The 22,183-nt window shown below is 40.6% G+C and overlaps 1 protein-coding gene and 2 pseudogenes across 1 annotated transcript; 2 read left to right on the top strand and 1 right to left on the bottom strand.

Annotated features, from left to right (window-relative positions):
- The first annotated feature begins 5,594 nt into the window (after positions 1–5,594).
- LOC133755279 (CDC42 small effector protein 1) lies at positions 5,595–8,234 on the top strand. Its single transcript, XM_062185450.1, has one exon. It carries the CDS (start codon positions 5,774–5,776, stop codon positions 6,011–6,013), a length of 240 nt encoding a protein of 79 aa, XP_062041434.1. The 5' UTR covers positions 5,595–5,773; the 3' UTR covers positions 6,014–8,234.
- Positions 8,235–8,953: 719 nt separating this feature from the next.
- LOC133755097 (serine/threonine-protein kinase NLK-like) lies at positions 8,954–15,825 on the bottom strand (annotated as a pseudogene).
- Positions 15,826–20,205: 4,380 nt separating this feature from the next.
- On the top strand, positions 20,206–20,619 carry LOC133755096 (small ribosomal subunit protein uS8-like; annotated as a pseudogene).
- Positions 20,620–22,183: the final 1,564 nt, after the last annotated feature.

Below are 22,183 nucleotides of genomic sequence, written 5' to 3'. Positions count from 1 at the left end.
GTCAAATTAATTACATTACTATGCCATAAATACCAATGTGATGTTTTTACATTTTCCTTATAAAGGAATTATTATCTCTGTCCTTTTAGATCATATATATATATATATATAAGATCATATATATACATATATATTTAACTTACATAATATTTATAACCTGCCTATATTATTTTCCATAAAAAATTGCAAGCTGAAAACAACTTGGAGAGCATTGTTTGTGTGTAGAGACAATTTGTTTCAAAGTCATTAATATTAATAATTTATTTTATATAAAATATGTACTTGAAAACTATCTTTGATTAGTAATAATTTATTTGAAACCTCACACTTATATAAATAAAATTATTATAAGATTGTGCAGGGAGGGCTGCTTTACAATTTTATTATCTTTGTTCAATTTTTGCATTAAAATATTAGGTGTGATAATTGGTCTGAACTCATCAAATCCAAGTATGTTTGTATCATCAAGTTCCCAAGGGTCTCAAATTTCTGTCAAATCATCCATAGATATAATTATATATGTGGATATTAATTAGAAATATATATGTTGGTAAATCCACCACCTCTGTAATTTACTATAGAAGCGGCCATTGGGGGATGAACCAACGGAAAAGAAAGACCTTTCTCTCTGTCTCTCTCTCTCACTGTCCACCCTGCCTGTCAAAAAAAAATAAAAAAGAAAGAAAGAAACACAATCAAGTATTTTTCTTTGAAGTGAAGAAAAAATCATACATGGTTGGGGAGCCATTAATTCTGGTAGGTAGTAAATTGCAGTTAACCAGTGAGAATGAATGAAAATACTTAAAAATAAATAATGTTATAGATTTAAAAGACAAACCAAGAAGTGAAAAATTCTTTGTTTTTTTTTCAAAAATGTACATTATAAATACATTCTTAAGATGTATTTTTCTTTATACACTCTCACTTATACTCAAGATAATAAACTATCACATTTTTATTGGGAAGTAGAGAAAAATATTTCACTCAGAATATCAAGATGCACAATTTTTGAATTAATAGTTTTGCTGAAAAAATTGTAATAGCTGAGCTTGCATTTTTAAGCATAACTATGTTTTCTGTATAATGACTTATGGCAAAGATACTATTTTATAGATAGTGGGATGTTTGTGGCAAATGGTGCTGGGGATTGTATTCATTTTGTTTCCACTAGAGCAAACAACTTTCCCATGGGGTATCTAAACTTAGAATGAGTTTGGTATCACAACAAAATTGATAATGTCTGTAGGAAAAATCAAGGATTGTTTTCCTAGACTTCAAATCACAAAACAACAGTCCAATTGACTTGTGTTTGTCAGTGGTATATCTTTTGTACAAAAGCTCACATTTGTATCATCTTTTGCTTTTTTTGTTTTCTTTAGCACTGTGAGTCTAAAATTCTTCTAAAGAAAACGTTTACTAAAAATAAGTTTATATGTGTTGCCCACAGGAGTTAATTTCTTTTTTTTTTCTTTTAATAAAGACCCTGTTGTTTTTATTTTTTCCCAGAAGCATTTTATTAAGGTATACAAGCTTCATGTACTTCATAAATACAACTTTAGGAACATAGAAATCAGTTTTTAATAGAGCAAAAGGGTTGCACTACACATGCATAGAACCTTTTGAGGATAGGCAAGTCCCAATGTTTACACGGGAGTATTGCCTTATTCTGTTGCAGAGAGGAGCTGTCTTCCTCAAACCACAATGCTGTTTGCTTTAATTAAGGCTACTATGTTTTCTTTTTTTTTTTTTTAATTTTTATTTTTTGACGGGCAGAGTGGATAGTGAGAGAGAGAGACAGAGAGAAAGGTCTTCCTTTTTGCCGTTGGTTCACCCTCCAATGGCCACTGCGGCCGGCGCATTGTGCTGATCCGAAGCCAGGAGCCAGGCACTTCTCCTGGTCTCCCATGCGGGTGCAGGGCCCAAAGACTTGGGCCATCCTCCACTGCCTTCCCGGGCCATAGCAGAGAGCTGGCCTGGAAGAGGGGCAACTGGGATAGAATCCGGCGCCCCAACCGGGACTAGAACCCGGTGTGCCGGTGCTGCAAGGCAGAGGATTAGCCTGTTAAGCCACAACGCCAGCCAAAGGCTACTATGTTTTCAACAAGCAAATCAGGAAGGATTTTGTGGAAAGAGATTGACACTCTATGCAATTTCATTTATACACCACCTCACTTTCTAGGTGTACTTGAGCCACATGCTGGGTGGGGAGGTTGCAATTTCTTTTAACTAGATTTAAGTGCTAGACAGATAAGTCAATTCTAATTTGGCCCATTCTTTCCTAGTGTGATTTAATTCAATGGAGTTATGAAAATGTTTATCAAAAGAATTTTGGAACTAAAATATTGACTGAGTTCAAAATATTGACAACCAACCATGGTAGTCAAAGAGCATACACTAGGAGCATTCTTCATATAGAACATGAAATATTATTATTATTATTTATAAGTTAAAATTATATTAAAGTACATAAAAAGGGGTTCATGATTGTGACCAAAGTTACTTCTAATTTTTCAGCTTCTTCTGTCTCACTATGTGGAGCAGAGGTTGGAGGTATATAAATGTCATTTAACTTATTTGCTTTTATTTGCCAATATGGTAGCTTTTTGTTTCATAGAGGTAGGTCTGCTTGTACAAACAGTCACTTCTTAAGAACTGCTGGTCACACATGGGAAGGCAAATTTCTTTGCCCCTGTGTGGGTTTGCCAGTGTCTGGATAGTTCATCAGAACACACAAAACATCTTTCACAATCTTTCCACCTACATCAAAAAGGCTTTTCTCCTTTATGTGTCCTCAGGGGGCCATCATATGAGAACTTATAAAGTAGATCTTGCTACATCCTGGGAGGCTACATATGGAACTTCTTATTCTGGATGAGTGAATCTGAGTAGTGACTTTGACTGCTTAAGGGGAAACGCAGGAGCAGGGACAGTGGAGGAGATCTTGGTATCATTCGAGCTCATCAATGGCAGGTTTGTGCTCTGCACAATGCCCTGGGCTACAACAACCATGACAACCTCTTTGAGCACCAGATAGCTGCATGTAGAGATAGAAATATGGACTTGTTGTGGAGACATGGACTGAGACCTACAGATGCCTGTCTCTGAGGTGGGCATAGAAATCTTGTGAATGGCAGCACCCACTTTCTTATCTACATATGCCATGTTTTACTCACATCTCAGTCTGTGACGACTCGGCTGCACAGGTGTTCTTTCTTGCAGTCTCCGTATTCAGGTGGACTCTTTGAAAGAGGTTAGCTTGGTGTTGGAGATGCTAGTTTCTTTTTCTGGGGGGTGGGGAATCTGTGGCTCAAAAGTGGACATCAGCTGTACAATGCAGCACACATTGCTTGAATGTTGTGGAATTTGGAGTGAGACACTGGGCCCTTTTCTTCCTCTGAATGGTGCAGAAGTGAGAAGCTTGACTATCTCTTGGAATGATTTGTAGTATTTAGTAGATGGTTCAGGTGTGATTAACTTTACATTTGAGAGGGTTCAAAGTCAGAGGGGCTGTAACATGGAGGCAGCAAAGTGTGGGGATGGAAATCAGCTGGGAAGCAGATTCTCTTCTGATGTATAAAATACTTATGTAGGGAACTGTTTTCAAGGTACTTCTTAAAATAGGACTTTCAGTTGCAAGTCATGAAGTGTTCTAAAAGCACTTTCTGTGCAGTTTCATTCCAGCAATACAAACTCTCTTCTGACATTTCAGAAATTCTTTCCTCCATTGCTTTTTGGAGAGTCGCACCAGTTGAGCATGGTTGGCTGCCTGGTAACTTCTGGTGAGCTGACTTCCTGTTAGGCTGTGGGCTGCCTAGTTTCATAGGAGCTTCCTGAGTTATTGCTTGCCATCCCCCCTACAGCTACACTGAGTGACATCTCTCTTCTCATTCTGGTATCTGCTTCACCGTCCTGTGCTGTGGGTGAAGGCAGAGCCTGTGACCAGCCAACCAGTGTCAAAGGTATGTGAAGCACTGGCCAATGAGCTGGTGCAGCCATGCATGGTCTTCAGCTTTTGGCAATGGGAATCTGTTATCAGTGGAGCATGTACATAGACTCAAGAGCCACATATCTGGGCTGGCACTGTGGCTTAGCAGTTAAAGCTGCCACCTGTAGTTACAGGTGCTGGTTTGAGACCCAATTGTTCCACTTCCTACCGAGCTCTCGGCTATGGACTGAGAGAGCAGTAAAAGATGGCCCAAGTCCCTGGGTCCCTGCACCCACATGAGAGACCTGGAAGAGGCTCCTGGATCCTGGATTGGCCCAGCTCTGGATGTTGTGGCCACTTGGGGAGTGAAGCAACGAATGAGACTTCTCTCTCTCTCTCTCTCTCTCTCTCCCTCTCTCCCTCTCTCCCTCTCTCCCTCTCTCCCTCTCTCCCTCTCTCCCTCTCTCCCTCTCTGTAACTCAACCATTCAAGTAATAAGTAAATAAATATTTTAAAAAGATCTAGCAGAGGGGCTGGTGCCATCGCGCACTAGGCTAATCCTCCACCTGCGTTGCCGACATCCCATATGGGCACCAGGTTCTAGTCCTGGTTGCTCCTCTTCCAGTCCAGCTCTATGCTGAGGCCTGGGATAGCAGTGGAGGATGGCCCAGGTGCTTGGGCCCCTGCACCTGCATGGGAGACCAGGAGGAAGCACCTAGCTCCTGGCTTCAGATGGGCATAGTTCCAGCTGTTGCAAAACCATTTGGAGAGTGAACCCATAGAATGAAGACCTTTCTCTCTCTATCTCTCTCTCACACTGTCTGTAAACTACCTGTCAAATAAAAAAGAGACAGCAGAAAAACCCCTAATAAAAATAGATTATATATATCTACATATTATATATATATATATATATATATATATGGAAAACAAGGATGCAGTTTCTCCCTGTCACAAACTTATTCTCTTTACCTGAAACATTGGGTTTTATTTTATTAAAGTTTTTATGTGAAAAATAGAGTGTCAGAAGGGAGGGAGAGATAGAGAGAAAGATTGAGCCTTTTTATCATTTGTTCACTTTCCAAATGGCCATAGTAGTCATGGCTGGGCCAGATCAAAGCTAGGAGCCAAGAACTTCATTATGGTTTTCCACATGAGTGGTAGAGACACAGATACATGGACCATCTTCTATTCTATTGCCTTCCTAGGTGCATGCTCTGGACATTGGATTGGAAGCAGAGCAGCTGAGGTAATAACCAGCACTCCAATATGGGATGCCAGCATCAGAAGTAGCAACTTAGACTCCTCCCTTCCAGTGGTGGGAAGGGAAGCGGGAGAGAGCCCAGGCTCCTGGGCTCTTCCCTCCCCTAGAAGCTGCGTTTCAGTGTTCCTGTGGTCTCATCTCAAGGCTGTTACAAAAATAAAAAGACCCCCTCAGTTTTTAGATCAGTGTAGGAAGCCTGAACATCAGGATTCCAGGCTTAGAAGGAAGGGGGAGTCTTGCTTGTGCTAAAGTGTAATGTTCCTGAAACTGCCCAGGTCTGACCTGCTGCAGTTAGTCTCCTGGGACCTAGGTGGTCAAGGTCCCTTGTTCGTGAAGAAAACACAGCTGTCCAAGGGCAAGGCTTCCGCGTCTGATGAAGACACAGCCTGGTTCCTGGCTGCCCTGTTAGCCTCTCAGGGTCTGAGGCACTGACCTTCCCTGCGTGGCGAAGGGTCCTGAGGATCCCGCTTTCTCTAAACCTGTCCTGCTGAGTGAACCACAGCAGGGAGTGGGTGGTCCCAGCACCAGAGCAAGAGCCCTGTGGGGCCCCGGGCAGAAGAGTGAAGCTGGAACCTTCAGGGAACATGAGTGAATTTTGGCACAAACTGGGCTGCTGTGTGGTAGAGAAACCCCAGCCGAAGAAGAAGAGAAGGCGGATTGACCGGACCATGATTGGAGAACCAATGAATTTTGTCCACCTGACTCATATTGGCTCCGGCGAGATGGGGGCAGGAGACGGACTTGCCATGACAGGTGCAGTTCAGGAGCAGATGAGATCCAAGGGAAACCGAGATAGGCCATGGAGCAATTCTAGGGGCTTGTAGCTCCCAGCAGGAATGGTCCTGCCATCTTGAAGTTCCCATTCTGTGTCCAGCCCAGAAGAAATGCTGCCCCCAACCCAGAACCCTCCTAGAACCAGTGACCCAGAGGCTCTTTTCTCCCTATCTGCCTGACAGGGCCTCAGAAGGCTTGGGGGCTGGACTCCCTGCACTCCCTCTGGCCACAGCCCCTCCTGGAGATGGGGTCAAGGCAGCAGGACTGACGTTGGCCAGAGGAGCTCAGCTGAAACCCTGCATATCCTCAGATCTGAGAAAGGAGTTCTCTGGGAACCTGGAATGAATTCCTGTTCTCCTGAATGATGGTCTGGGTGCCACCGTTTTTTAACTCTTAACCCGGAACTCCTTAAACGCAGTAGGTCAGCAAGAATACCAAAGCTGAAGCCGGCTTTGCGGAAAAGCTCCCTGCCTCCCTGGCCCTCTGTTTCCTCCTGGAATGAACTAAAGCAGACATCCTGCAGGGGCTGGGCGGGTGACCACTCATTTTTCTGTAGATTTCAGAACTTAAGCTCACAGCCCTTCAATCTCTCTCTCTCTTTCAATACCAGGGTCTTCTCTCTAGTTAGGCCTTTAATTCTGTTCCTGTAGCATTGCTAGCTTCCCAGCAACTTTCCTTTAAAAAAAATTAAAAGTTGGAGTTCTCTTAATTACCCCCATCCTACTACCTCTGTGTTTAACCTCCCCATCCTTATTAGGAACCTTATTGCTTCCCATTGAATAAGAGTTAAAGAGGTGCATCTTAACCTAATGACATTCCATTTAAGCCTTGGGAGACCTGGCCTGCCCTCTGCCAACCTCCCTGCTGGCCCAGGTGAGAGGAAGAGGGGTCTAGAGAGAAATCCTGAATACAGCAAAGTGGGGAGTTTTATCTCAAGATGGATTTCCTGGGCATTGAGGAGGAGAAGGGTAGTGAGATACATAGGGGATGTGAGCTTAGGGGCCTTAAGATCCTCACAGCACAAGAGTAGGAGGGGGCTCCGAAACAAGGTTGTTCAACCCGGACACATAGGACATTTGGGCTGGATGATTCTTTCTAATGGAGGGCTATACTGTACGTTGCTAAATGTCTTCCTTTTAAGGGCAAAGTGCCCACAGCTGAGAGCTGCAGCTCTATTGTTCAGACACTCTGAAGTGATTTCCATCCCCTACCCTACACACACTCATCCACATTAAGCCTGTGCCGTGGATGAGCTAGGACTCCTTGTCAGGTGGCCTCAATTGGGCTGCACATATCTCCAAACAGTTACTCAGTGCATTGCTTATGCTTCCACAGGCTCCTGTCTGATGGACATGTAACCATGTTTCTCTGTTCTTGCTCTCTGGGGGAGAGGGGGGTCCCTGCAGGGTAGACACATGAACAGAGAATGGTGGGATTCCGGGGAGTGATGAAAGCATTAGAAACACCCCAGCTTATCCTCCCCGGATTTTTACTCTTATTTCTGTACCCTAGATCTGAAACCAGATACGAATAAGACTCAGGGAGTTTTTGTATGAAGACCAGGTTCCATCCCTGCCTGGCTGAAGAGTCTGCTTTGGGTGGGAAAGCAACGCAGGAGCAGAATCTTTCGGCCCTTTCCGTGTTCTCAGGTGTTTTTGTTCTGGCCCTGTTGGTGCAGGTTAGTTACATTAGGAAGGCAGAACAAGACAGATGAGCGCTTGCCTGCTCTGAAATGAGAAGGCAGTGAGGGTGTGTGTGTATGTGTGTGTGTGTGTGTCTCATCAGCTTTGTAACAGGAAGCATCCTGTTTTATGGTAGTGGGAGGGGGTCAGGAGCGGGGGAACTGGGATCCAGCTCTCCAGTTCATCCCCACCTGCGGTGACTGAGGTTCTAATTTTTCCTGATTTCAGTGTGTTTCCCTCTAGTTTTTCAGGGTCTAAAATTGGACATAGCGACACATTTCCAATTTACTCTGTCAAGCCAGTTGCTCTGAAAGCCCATCTTGTTGCCTGAGGGATCTGGAGACCTAAGGGGTTAACAGTACAGGGTAGAATGGTGGAGGACTCCTGGAATCCGGTCCTCCTCACCTCCAGCCTCATTCTAAAGCCAATTCTTTGGACACAATCTTCCCTTTGGTGCTCTCTATCCTTTAGCTACATTGTCTAATACGTAGGCTACTGTCACTTTAAGAATAAAGTGATGGAAACGGAGAGTCATAATTTATATTTAAAAATTGTTGGACTTTTAAATACATTTTTAAATAAAAAATGGAAGCAGAAAAAAAAAAGAAGTAGCAACTTAGTCTATTGTAGCACACTGATAGCCCCAATGTTGAATTTTAGAAAACATCATCATACCTCTAATGGGAAGCTAATTACAGAGCTTTGAAATTAGGTGGCATGGATTTCCTCCCTACCTGAGTTTCCACTCCCCTTCCAGGTGCTGCCATGATCACCTTGCACAGTTCCATGCTTGGGCATAGCCAAGGTTTCTATCTAGAATCTTTTGTTTTGGAAAACTCCAAATATTTAGGAATGGCTAAAATACCAACATGCATGATTGTTCGTGTGTGTGTGTGTGTGTGTGTATCAACAATAATGTTTCATTTTTTAAAAAGAAAGAAAACCAAGTTCTAATTGATTTTCTTCCCTTTTGAGATACATCATAACAGCTGCACCAAATTTGCAAAATGTGTGTAACTCTGGATGAAATATTTTTCTTCTAAAAGCACAATGATTTTAAAGGATTAAAAGTCTAGTAACATTTCTAAATATGATTCATATCATGCAAGCAGTGATTGTTAATTTTAAACTGAATTAACAAAATTACAGACCATACATGATTACCCTCCAGAACTGCAAATACCAGACAGCAGTCATGAGCTGCATCACACCTTAAGTAGTACATTTACCCTATAGTTACTCCCATACCAGAGGACATGGGGACGTGGCAGAGGGTTTAGCACAGTGAAACTAGCAATGTTCATAAAGTTACAGACAGAGTTGATGTAAAGAGGCACTCTTCTGTTACAAAAGGAGCTGGTTAGTAATTTTTAACCTGCCTTACAGAACTGATATTCCTCTCATAAATATCATCAAATTGGGGATTAGTGATGGGCTTGATAGCACTGGTGTAAACTCCTGTAGAGGTGGAAAAGTTACATTTACACATATACACACACACACACACACAGTAGCATAGTCACCATTCATTTAGGTAGGGGTGGGCTAAGGCATCTTTAGTGGATGTTCTTTTAGATGGATCAAACAATAAAATCCTGCTGTTGACTGCTACAGAGTATAGAGAATAGGAATAGATGACTGTGAGATGTGGAGGATGCCTTCAAAAGGGCCTTAAGCTGTTAGCATTGCTTCCAAAGACAGTGTACTCAATAGGTCTATGGTCAAATCCAACTGCTGAGGGACTCCCCTGAAACAATATTCTTTATCCCAGTAATTCTGCTAAGATACATCTGATGGACCAGATGTCCATAGGACTAACAGCAGAACATCAGGATTTCTGGAGCATAATTTATGTAGTTAACTTCCTAAATCTTACTGAGATTCATTTGATTATTCCACTCTGGCCAATGCAGAATAGAAAATCTTTTGAACACAGTTGCTGTTCAGAAGGAGTCACATTCTTTTTTTTTTTTTTTTTTTTTTGACAGGCAGAGTGGATAGTGAGAGAGCAAGACAGAGAGAAAGGTCTTCTTTTTTGCCATTGGTTCACCCTCCAATGGCCGCTGTGGCCTGCGCATCGTGCTGATCCAAAGCCAGGAGAGGAGCCAGGTGCTTCTCCTGGTATCCCATGTGGGTGCAGGGCCCAAGAACTTGGGCCATCCTCCACTGCCTTCCCGGGCCATAGCAGAGAGCTGGCCTGGAAGAGGGGCAACCGGGATAGAATCTGGTGCCCCGACTGGGACTAGAACCGGTGTGTTGGTCCCGCAAGGCGGAGCATTAGCCTGTTAAGCCATGGCGCCGGCCAGGAGTCACATTCTTAATGTCTTGATGTAAAATGTCAGCTCAAAGGAGATATTTCAAACCTTATAACACCTTGTGAACAAAACTTTAACATGATATGAGCTGAATGATAGAGGAGAGATAATTATAAAAATTTCATGTGGTTCGCTCTGTGTTAATTCTGTGCAACACATATTTCTACAAAATATCAATATGTGGAAGCTGGAATATGTCAAGGGTCAAGATCACATTATCATGTTTAAAAAACACATCTTGCATTCCCATGAGCCTCTTCTTTAAGAGATCAAATTCTAGAAGGCACAGCATTCTTTGAGTGCTGCTCTCGTTCCATCTCTTGGACCTGCTACTGACTAGGCAAGACCAAAGGCTGGATATTCAATAAGTCTATCTGTTTCAAGATCCGGCTGCTGTTGTGGGTGATACCAATACTGATGACTGTGTGCTTTAATGGTAGCAGCTAGAGCAGCGCATATCTGAGCTGGGACTGCTGAAGATAGGAAATATGGCTGCTATTACACAAGATTTAACATGGTTAACGCAACTGTGAAATAAGTATGCCACTGTACAGGGTGGACAGCAGTAACTGAATTTGCTGTGTTGAAAGTAGTGGTGGTGATCAAGCTGAGGCAGAGGAAGGTCAAGAAGATGGTAATGGTGTGGTGTTGTGTTGCTACTGCTGTATGAACATTGTAAGCTGTCATTATTTTTTAAAGGTTTATTTTATTATTTTAAAGAAAGAGAGGGAGAGACGTTCTATATGCTGGTTCACTCCCTAGATGGCTGCAACAACAGGGTTGGGCCAGGCTAAGGCCAGGAGCCAGGAGCTTCTTCCTAGGTTTCTCATGTGGATGGCAGAGGCCCAAACACTTGCACCATCTCCAGATGCTTTTCCTAGGCCTAGTGGGAAGTTGGATTTAAAGTGGAGCAGCTAGGATAGGAATTGGTGTGCACATAGTATGCCAGTGTTGCATGCCACAGCTTTAGCTGTTTTACCACAATGCCATCCCCAGCTGGTATTATTTTTGTATTGACTCTTGTGCCATAATGAGAAATCCAAACAATGCCCTTTGATTAGAAAACAAATTGGTCAAATTGTCATTTGGCCATTTACAAGTGTATAAAAACCATGCATTCCATTTTGAAAATATGAAACATAACTGGCTATATGTCTTCTTCAGCCAATCCAAACAAGTTAGAGGATCTTGGTATTTAATATTTTTGGTCAGTGTGTAGGTTACCTGGAGAAAAGGAAAAAAGGGCCTCTTGACTCCAAGATTTCTGCCACAAGTGGGAGCTAAACCTCCACTCTTAATTTGGGATATGTTTCACCTTTGAATTGGGCAAGCCTCACAATGCACTGAACTCCACATGTGAAAAGCCTCAGGGAGGGGCCAGTGCCATGGGGCAGTAGGTTAATTCTCCACCTGTGGCACCAGCATCCCATATGGCACCAGTTCTAGTCCTGGCTGTTCCTCTTCCAATCCTGTTCTCTGCTATGGCCTGGGAAAGCAGTAGAAGATGGCCCAAGTGCTTGGGCCTTGCACCCACATGGGAGACTGGGAAGAAGCACCTGGCTGCTGGCTTCGGATCGGTGCAGCTCCGGCCACTGCAGCCATTTGGGGAGTGAACCAATGAAAGGAAGACCTTTCTGTCTCTCCCTCTAACTGTAACTCTACCTCTCAAATAAATAAATAAAATCTTAAAAAAAAAAAAAAAAACGGCTCAGGGAACAGACCCTTGGAATTGCATGAGTTAACTCATCTACACTTTCCATTCCCGTACCCTTTTACTAACATCTGCCATCTCCCCCAAAGCACACATTAAAAATAATTCCAACCCTCTGTATTTAAAAGATCAGAGTGGGATTTTCATGAAAACCACCTGAGTCCTGCCCTGAACTCTCATTCCTTTCTGTATCTCCCTCTACTCCTAGTCATCTGGACTTGCTGGTGGTACCAAACATTCCTGTTGGAAACAAGGGGGTAGCCTGGAGGACTGGAGTGACAAGGGGTCACAGGTAGGAGAGAAAGGAGAAATAGAACAGGACAAAGTGAAACTAATGAGGTATATGGCAAAAAGTGGGTAGCATTCAGCCCTCAGACAGATGGAAATGCCCAAGAGAAGTTGAAGGTCCAAGGAACAAAGAATAGGAATCCTTGGAGGCAGTTATGGTACATTCAGAAGCAGGCTAACTCTGAACCTGATTCCAGCTGCTGTTGCTGAGGAGGAATGGGGGGAAAATGGCTGGGCACCCTTACCACATGATAGATCCAAGGATCTCAAGGCCTTCCTGTCTCCCTCTGGGACCCCACCAGGCTCCCATCCCTTAAGCCAATTTCTCAGCCATCACAAATACTCTGGTTAGTCTCACTTCTTCTAGCAAAGACAGAATGATCTTTAGACAAAATCATTAGAAATATCAGCTTTATTTATTTAAATATAGTTGCTATGTCAACATCAAATTGAGTTGCAATTGATATTTAACTTTGGTAAGACAATCATTTCACCAAAATATATAACACAGGGTTTTCCTCACGGAGTGATATTAAAGATCCCACAAAATCTTAATTCCATTCCTATCTCTTATTAAGAAAAAAATCACACTCTTTTATGGTCCCTTTTGAGAAATAAACAATTCTCTATTCTGCTAACTCACTGAGATACTCGAACTAGTTGACTAACCAGTGATAATTTATTGCATTGCTTGTTTCCAATAGGCTGCCAGTTTGATAATGTTGTGCTCTGGTTCACCACATTCTGATTGTTGTGAGACCACCTTGACAATCTCACACTTATTTAAATTATTTAAATTTCAAAAACCTGTGACTGATTATAACAAATGAAATATGAGGTAAAGGCTTCCAGGGATGTGAGAAATGTACCCTTATGGAACAAATTCAAGAGTAAAGAATCGAGGCCAAACAGACACATGAAAAAATGTTCAGGATCACTAGCAATCAGGGAAATGCAAATCAAAACCACAATGAGTTTTCACCTCACCCCGGTTAGAATGGCTTACATTCAGAAATCTACCAACAATAGATGCTGGCGACGATGTGGGGAAAAGGGGACACTAACCAACTGTTGGTGGGAATGCAAACTGGTAAAGCCACTATGAAAGACAGTTTGGAGATACCTCAGAAATCTAGATATTGTCCTACCATACAACCCAACCATTCCATTCCTTGTAATTTACACAAAGGAAATTAAATTGGCAAATAAAAGAGCTGTCTGCACCTCAATGTTTATTGCATCTCAATTCACAATAGCTAAGACATGGAATCAACCTAAATGCCCATCAACAGAAGACTGGAGAAAGAGATTATGGGATATGTACTCTATAGTATATTATACAACAGTAAAAAAAATGAAATCTGGTCATTTGCAACAAAATGGAGGAATCTGGAAAACATCATGCTAAGTGAAATAAGCCAGTCCCAAAGGGACAAATATCACATGTTCTCCCTGATCAGTGACAAATAATTGAGAACCTAAAACGGACCCTGTAGAAGTGAAACTGACACTATGAGAAGCAATGAATTGAACAGCCCTTGTCCTGACTGTCGAGGAACAACTTACTATTTTATTCCTTTTAGTATTTTTTCCTTCTACTTAATACTATTGGTTGAACTCTGTAATTAACACACAATTATTCTTACATGCTTAAATTTAACTGAAAAGTGATCCCTGTTAAATATAAGAGTTGGAATAAGAGAAAGAGGAGATGTACAGTTTGGCGCATGCTCACTCAGACATATCCCTATTGGTAGAGCTAGAAATGTGCCAGGGGATTCCAATTCAATCCCATCAAGGTGGCATGTACCAATGCTATCTTACTTGTTAAAGTGATCAGTTTAAGTTCATAATTGATCAAAAAGTTAGGATTAATTGTCAAAGGGATTACATAAATAAGACCAGTGTCTGCAAATAATTGATAGAATTAAAAAGGAGAGAGGTCAGCACCGTGGCTCAACAGGCTTATCCTCCACCTAGCAGCGCTGGCACACCGGGTTCTAGTCCCAGTCAGGGCGTCGGATTCTGTCCCGGTTGCCCCTCTTCCAGGCCAGCTCTCTGCTGTGGCCCGGGAGTGCAGTGGAGGATGGCCCAAGTGCTTGGGCCCTGCACCCGCATGGGAGACCAGGATAAGCACCTGGCTCCTGGCTTTGGATCAGCACAGTGTGCCGGTCACAGCGTGGTGGCCATTGGAGGGTGAACCAATGGCAAAGGAAGACCTTTCTCTCTCTCTCTCTCTCTCACTGTCCACTCTGCCTGTCAAAAAAAAAAAGAATTAAAAATGAGAGAATGATCCTATATGGGAAGCAGGATACATAGAAGACTCATAGAATGGCAAAAGCCCTAAACAGCACTCTGGCCTCAGAATCAGCCATTAAGGCATTCAGATCTGACTAAAAAGCCCATGAGAGTTTCACAGGCATGGAAAGCCAAGACACTGTGGCAAAAAAAAAAGTGACCTAAATGAAATATCTCTGTGAGATCCCAGCAGAATAAACAGGCCATCAAAGAAGGCAGTACCTTTCTCTGAAGGGAGAAGCGTACTTCCGCTTTGACTATGGCCTTGTCTAAATAAGATTAGAGTTGGTGAACTCAAGAGGCTTCCATAGCCTTGGCAGCTCATGACAAGAGCCTCTGGTGATTACTGACACCATAAATAAGAATGTCAATTGTTAAATCAACCATGGGAGTCACTGTGCACCTGCTCCCCATGTAGGACCTCTGCCCTTAATGTTTTGTTCTATGCAAATTAATGGTAAAACTACTACTGAAACAGCATCCTATACTTTGTGTGTCTTTGTAGGTGCAGTATGTTGAAATCTTTACTTAGTATATACTAAGTTGATCTTCTGTATATAAAGTTAATTGAAAATGAGTCATGATGAAGAATGGGATGGGAGAGGGAGTGGGAAATGGGATGGTTGTGGGTGGGAGGGATGTTATGGGGGGTAGCCACTATAATCCACAAGTTGTACTTTGAAACTTTATATTTATTAAAAAAATAAACTAAAAAAAAGAATTGTGGCCAGCACTGTGACACAGCAGATTAAAGCCCTGACCTTGAAGCACCGGCATCCCATTTGGGTGCCAGTTCTAGTCCCGGCTGCTCCTCTTCTGATCCAGCTCTCTACTGTGGCTGGGATAGCAGTAGAAGATGGCCCAAGTTCTTGGGCCCCTACATCCACGTGGGAGACCCAGAGGAAGCTCCTGGCTTCAGGTCAGCACAGCTCTGGCTGTTGTGGTAATTTGAGGTGTGAACAAGTGGATGGAAGACCTCTCTCTCTGTCTCTACCTCTCTCTGTAACTCTTTTAAATAAGTAAAATAAACCTAAAACAAAATCATTCCTCTTCTTTCTGTATGTTTTATCTGATCTGAAATACATGAAGAAATATCTGTTGCAGTAGGCTGAAGACAACAGAAACAATAAGCAAGAAGCTGAAACAGAGGATATCTATATCCTGCACAGTATTGCAAATCAGGACTGCAGTGAAAAGCACAGACAAAATATATTTTCTTGGGGCTGACTTGAGGTTTTTGTTTAATTTGTTCTTGGAGGATTTTTCACCCTTCTAAGGGTGTTTTATTGAATGTTATTCCTTCCAGAAATTTCTGTACCATGGATCTTTCACCTATTAGTCTTCTTGTGCTCCCCTATTTTAGTTGTCAATCCCAAGGCCTCTTGTGTCTTCACCTATTGAAAGCTTCCCACTGCTCCTTTCCAATTTCCCTATTGGGGTAAATGCCTTAGGCATATTGGCTTAGGATAGAAGTGTCCTATGCTGATGCCCAATCACCCTTCCTGCTATATTACTTACAGTCTTATCCTTTCATAACAGGGGTAGATTGCAATGATGTGGTGACTCATCCTGACATGGGCCAACACCACAGGAAGCCTATAAACAAGTCACACACCTTTCTGCTAAGGTCTGCATATTTGCAGATCAATGCACTAAGGGTACTGCACATCTTTAGTAATGTTGTTATCATGGAATATACAAATCATTTCAATGCAAGGATAAGGCTCATGGAACTGTTGAAAGATAGCATTTTTCTTAGACAAGTACTAAAATGACAGGAATTTCTACTTTCCAGGTCTTCATCCTCCACCACGTTACAAAACTTGGTTCACACTGAAAATTGCCTTAATATTGACAGTAATGTCTCATTAAGTTAACATTTTCTGAAGTTTTATTACAGTGGAGATACTTGATGTGAGATTTTCAATACCCTATAAATATGTGACAGATTAGTGCAGTGTCTTTGGAGTGTTTGTATAACTGCCTATTCCCTGGAGAACATGCTTTCGGTATGAAATCCACAGTGAATATCAAGTTTATGAGCATCTCTCTTCTTGTGTCTATGGAAGCATCTTGCCAGAAAATGCAATTTTGTGATAGCATCAGCACAATGAAGGGAATCAGGACACAGGGAGCCGGGTTTTGCAGCATACCTGGCAGTTTTTGACAGTGCCCTGGGACAGCTAATAGTTGGCAAAGGGTGTTATGTGTGTCAGACCTCACAAGACAACACAAAGACAAAGGTCCTCATATTCTGAAGCCCAGCCACAACCCCATAAGGTCTCTCTCCCAGATCAAATGCAGATTCTCAGCAGAAACTAACACTATTGTCACAAAATCCATCGTCTCAATCACAATGAATGTTGTGATGACAGTGGTTGTTTTTCAGTTAGAATGCAGCCTCAGTGGATTTCAGCAATAGACACAGGTGCATAAAATTTGATTTTTTTAAATTTTGAGACCCTGAACAAAGATTCCCTCTCTGCAGAAGAGAAGCTTCTATACCTCTGGGAACAAAGATTGAAAAATTTCCCTCCTGGGACCTCAAGTTACAGAAAGAGGCTGACACTAGCCTTTGCTAGTCTCCAAATGATAGGACTGTCAGCTCTATACCCTTCAGTCTTACTATAGTTCTCACTGCCCTCATGATCAGGCATAAGATCCACCAAACAATTCCTAACATGTCACAGGACTTGGGGTTTTAGTGCATGGTCACATTTACTGTGCAGAGTCCAACTGCCAAATTCCAGTGATTTCAAATTGTGGAACACTTGAAGCAAGTTTACCCTTCAGTATAAAGTGTAAGCTCGATGAGTCTTTTTGAGTTGGAAGGTTGGCAAGATAATAGTGTCAAGCCATTCCCCTAAAAAGATAAGGATAAACCTTGGGGTATGTATGGTGTGTGTGTGTGTGTGTGTTTATCTATGCATATGTGTTAAGATTTCCCACATTTTCAACAATGAAATATAACTAGAATATCAAGAGTCACATTTTTGTAAATATATCTCTAATCAATCCATGTATGTTCTAAAAGAGAAGCAAATTCCAAATCAATTTTTCCATTTTCTCCTTGTTTTTTTATGAATTTTTTATATTTGTGAATCTTCATGACTAATTCATTAATAACTTTCCTTAGGGATAAATGTCATATAAAACCAGCTTTATCTGATTTCTTTTATTAAGAAGACAGTAAATAAACAGGAAATACTTTTTATTTTCTTTTGGGAACATAGCATCTCATAGAAGATGCAATAAGATAAGGACATGAAATAAAAACAAATTTAGAGCACATCTAGTTCACAGAGATACAAATGTTACCAGGAAAATATATGAATTAAAAAATACATAGAAACACTGTTGGCCAATAAGAAGATATACATCCTAAAAATGCAAGAGAAGAGATAGTAATATTTTCAAATAAGCAATGTAAGTAATCCTGTAGATGCAAAATATTAGAATGTCATATGATTAGTTAAATTAAATGTTAAAATATATTTAATAAGATATTAAATATAAAGAATATAAAATGTTAAAAAAAAATTCATGACCTTTTTGCTTATTGTTTTCATAAAATGTATTCTCCAGATATTCTGAAAACCCTTTGTATGCAAGGATTTTAAAAAATTGTTACTGCAAAATTAAATACAATAAATGTAAAACATTAAAAATTAAATAAAATATTCAATAAAATTCAGATAGAATATTGTTACAAGAGCAATTAAAAACAGCCATGTTGTTTAACATTGTCTAAAATAAGTCTAAAACAATTTAACTAATTCAGGACTGCCTATACTTACTTAAGGCTATAAATTTCCATGAAACATTGATTTATCTGGCATCTTTGTATTTTCTTCTGTGTTTCTCAGCTTGTTCCTGCATGTGCTTGCTAACTCCAGGTGCGTCTGTCTCTATGTGCCTGCAGCCATGCCTGGCTTCTTGTGTTCACATTTCTATTCCTGAAATCCATGTGTTCTCTCTGTGTTACCATCTCAAATAACTGCATCCCTACTTTGATGTCTGCAGTGCCAGCATCCCATGTGGGTGCTTGTTTGAGTCCCAGCTGCTCCACCTCCAAGCTAGCTCTCTGCTATGGCCTGTGAAAGCAGTAGAAGGTAGCCCAAGTCCTTGGGCTCCTGCACCCATGTGAGAGATCCAGAAGAAGCTCCTGGCTCCTGGCTTAGGATTAGCTCAGCTCTGGCAATTTGGGGAGTGAATCACTCGATGGAAGAACTCTCTCTCTCTCTCTCTCTCTCTCTCTCTCTCTCTGTCTGTAATTCTGCCTTTCAAATGATCAAATAAATCTTTAAAAAATGGAAGTGTGTCATTGTAACAATTAGAAAGAAAAATGAGAAAAGCAGGAAGTTAGGAGTGAGCAGGGAGGGAGCATATTGTGGGGAGTGTCATTATGTTGTTAAAACTGTATATATGAGGGTTTGGCACTGTGTATAATGGACTAAGTCTCTGCCTGAGGTGCTGGAATCCCATATGTGCACCAGTTTGAGTTCCATCTATTCCTCTTCCAGTCCAGCTCTCTGCTATGGCCTGAGAAAGCAGCAGAAGATGGAAATAATGCTTGCACCCCTGCACCTGCAAGGGAGACCCAGAAGAAATTCCTGGCTCCTGGCTTTGGATTGGCCCAACTCTGGCCATTACAGCCTTTTGGGAAGTGAACCAGTGGATTGAAGACCTTTCTCTCTGTCTCTCCCTCTCTCTGTCTGCAACTCTACCTTGCAAAACAAATAAAATATTTTTTAAAACTGTATATGTGAAATGCAAAACAGTTAAAAACAAAAAATAATGAAAAGATTTGACATAAAATTATTTTAAAAATATTTAATGAGCCAAAAAAGAAGGTAGTAAAGGAGAAATAGAGTTATAAATCATATGAGAAATATAGAAATGTAGTCAAGTGACAGATAATTTCAGCCATATTTAGAATTAGTTCAAATACAGTTGAGCTGATAGAGATTGTCAAATGTGATAAAAATAAGACATTTGAGCATGTTGTCCACTTGTATCCTATGTAAAATACTAAGACAGAAGCATACTTAAAATGAAAATGCGGAAAATATATGCTACACAGAAATGAATGCATAGAAAAGTTAAGACAATTGCATCTCATATTTGAGAACCTTAGTGATACTCAGCTATGGCTCACAACCTCAGCTTCCTGCTATTGAAGACCCTGGGAGGTAGCAGTGGTGACTCAAATATTTGAGATCTTGTCACCTATGTGTTAGACGTGGATTGAGGTTGTTTATGTTTTTGTTGTTGTTTTTTCCAGCTTTGGCTCAGCCCAGTCTTGACTATTGTGGGTATTTGGTAGAATGAATCAGGCACCAGGATCTTTCGAGCTCTAGCTTTCTCTATCTCCCTACCTTCCAAATAAATAAAAAGATTTAGGAGGCCAGCACTGTGGTGTAGTAGGCTAAGCCTGCACCTTCAGCACCAGAATGCAATATGGGAACCAGCTTGCATCCCAGCTGCTCCTCTTCCAATCCAGCTCTCTGCTATGGCATAGGAAAGCAGCTGAATATGGCTCAAGGGCTTGAAGAAGCTCCTGGCTCCTGGCTTCTGGCTTCAGATCAGTTCAGCTCCAGCCATTGCAGCCATTTGGAGAGTGAACCAGTAGATGGAAAACCTTTCTTTCTGTCTCTCCTTCTCTGTCTTTAACTCTACCTCTCAACTAAATAAAATCTCAATAAATAAATAAAAACATAAACTACACTTATCATAAAATGCTCAAATGGACATCTTACTTGATAGCAGACAAAATAAAGGTCAGTACAAAATCTATTAATGCAGATATAGACTTTCCATGGTAACAAATTGATAATACATCAGGATGATATAACACTTAAAATATTAATGTACCAAAAATAAAGCCTTGATAACTCAATGCTCTTGCCCCTCCCATCCTCCTTCCATCATCTTTCTGTGCCCCTATGATGGTGCCCATGAATGTCCTGGCCGATGCTCTCAAGGCAACAGCAGTTCCAAGAGAAGAGGCAAATGCCAGGTTCCTACTAGACCATGCTCCAAAGTCATCATCATGTTTTTAACTGTGATGATGAAGCATGGTTACATTGGAAAATTTGAAATCATGGATGATCACAGAGCTGGGGAAATTGTTGTGAACCTCGTGGGTAGGTTAAACAGGTGTGGAGTGATCAGCCCCAGATTTGATGTGCAATTGAATGATCTAGAAAATATGGAAGAATAATCTGCTTCCATCTTGCCAGTTTGGTTTCATTGTACTGAGAACCTCAGCTGGCAACATGGGCCATGAAGAAACACTACTAAAACACACAGGAAGGAAAATCCTGGGATTTTTTAGCAATGTAACATTCACATACAAATAAAAGCTCAATGGACCAAAAAAAAAAAAAAAGCCTTAAATGACATGAAATAGAAACAATATAAATAAACAAGAAAAAGTATCCACAATTAAACCTAGATAATACTCTTTAGTAGTCAAAAAAGAGATAAAATATATATCAATATCGACATTAATAACAATATATTGACCTGATATTTACAGAGGATTATGTGGAACACTTAGCACGACAGAAAATATGCCGAGTCACAAATGATGTCTCAATACTGAAAATGTGAAATGTTCCCTCCGAACACAATAAAATTAAATTAGAAATCAGTAAGATAAAGGGAAATGCAGAAGAGCCTCAAATATTTAAAAATAAAATATCCTTCTATATAATCCAGGAATGAAAGAATAAATCACAAAGTAAATTATGATATATATGATCAAAATGAAAATACATCATAGCAATGGCATTACTGGTAGTTCTATGGAAATCAGAATTTCTTTCCTACTCTCATCTTTGAAGTGGAAATCAATGCCCTTTGAATGTGGGCTGGCATGACCAACTTAACCAACACAACTCGCATATTTGAAACACTAAGAAAAAAAGAAACACTAATAGAAGTCAATGTGAGCAAAAAATTCTACTTTAACAGGAAATGTGCTAGATTTAGATTGAATATTATTTTTAAAATAAATAACAATCATTTCATATTTTGGTATAATATCAAGCTTTAAAATATCATAGCTCAAAGCAATTAAAGCATTTAATATGAAGGATTAAATAGGCATTTCTACAATGAAAATACACAAATGATTCCTTAGCATACAAAATGATAAGCACATTAAGATACCACTTTCCATTCAATTCAATTTTCATTATTTTGAAATTTGTTGGCAAAGCTGGAGAAATTGAAACCCTAATAACTTCCTAGGATAAATATAACATGATGTCACCATATGGAAGAAAGTATTGAAATTCCTGAAAAATACTCTGTGTAAAATTAATGTATGATCCAGCAATTCCACTGCTAGGGATATAATCAAAAGAAATGAAAACAGGGCCAGAACAAGTCTCGTACACATATATTCATAGAAGCATTATTCACAATAATGAACAGCGAGAAGAAAACCAAGTTTCCAGGGAGAGATAAAGGGAAAAAGAATATTGTGTATTAATTATTGATACTAATACTGACAGCAGTTCTAATACATAATGTGTACTGAATGCAAATGAAGAATAATGTATTCCTTGTTGTAAAAATAGAGTGATGATAATAGAGTGGATTTGTCTAATCCAGGATCCCCTTAGGATTAAGACCTGTGGGCAATTTTCTACCAATTACTAATGAAAATATGTAGTCATGCACCTCAGATGTCTGATCATGTTTTTATTAATTTACCTCATTAATATCTTCTTTAGGAACAAATATCAACATCACTTTCCCTCACAATGCCCCAAAGATCTGAGCCCCAAATTAACCATCATTATTAATTCAGTTTATATGCTGCAGATGTTTTCTCATGCATTTATAACCATACCTATATAAAATATAGATTGTATTACACAGAGAGATATCACATAATATGTAGCCTTGAATTTA

This window comes from Lepus europaeus, unplaced genomic scaffold (genome assembly GCF_033115175.1).
Source record: "Lepus europaeus isolate LE1 unplaced genomic scaffold, mLepTim1.pri SCAFFOLD_3_1, whole genome shotgun sequence".
Lineage (NCBI taxonomy): Eukaryota > Metazoa > Chordata > Mammalia > Lagomorpha > Leporidae > Lepus > Lepus europaeus.
Note: the sequence above shows the minus strand (reverse complement) of the source record. Positions and strands in the feature narration are given on the sequence as shown.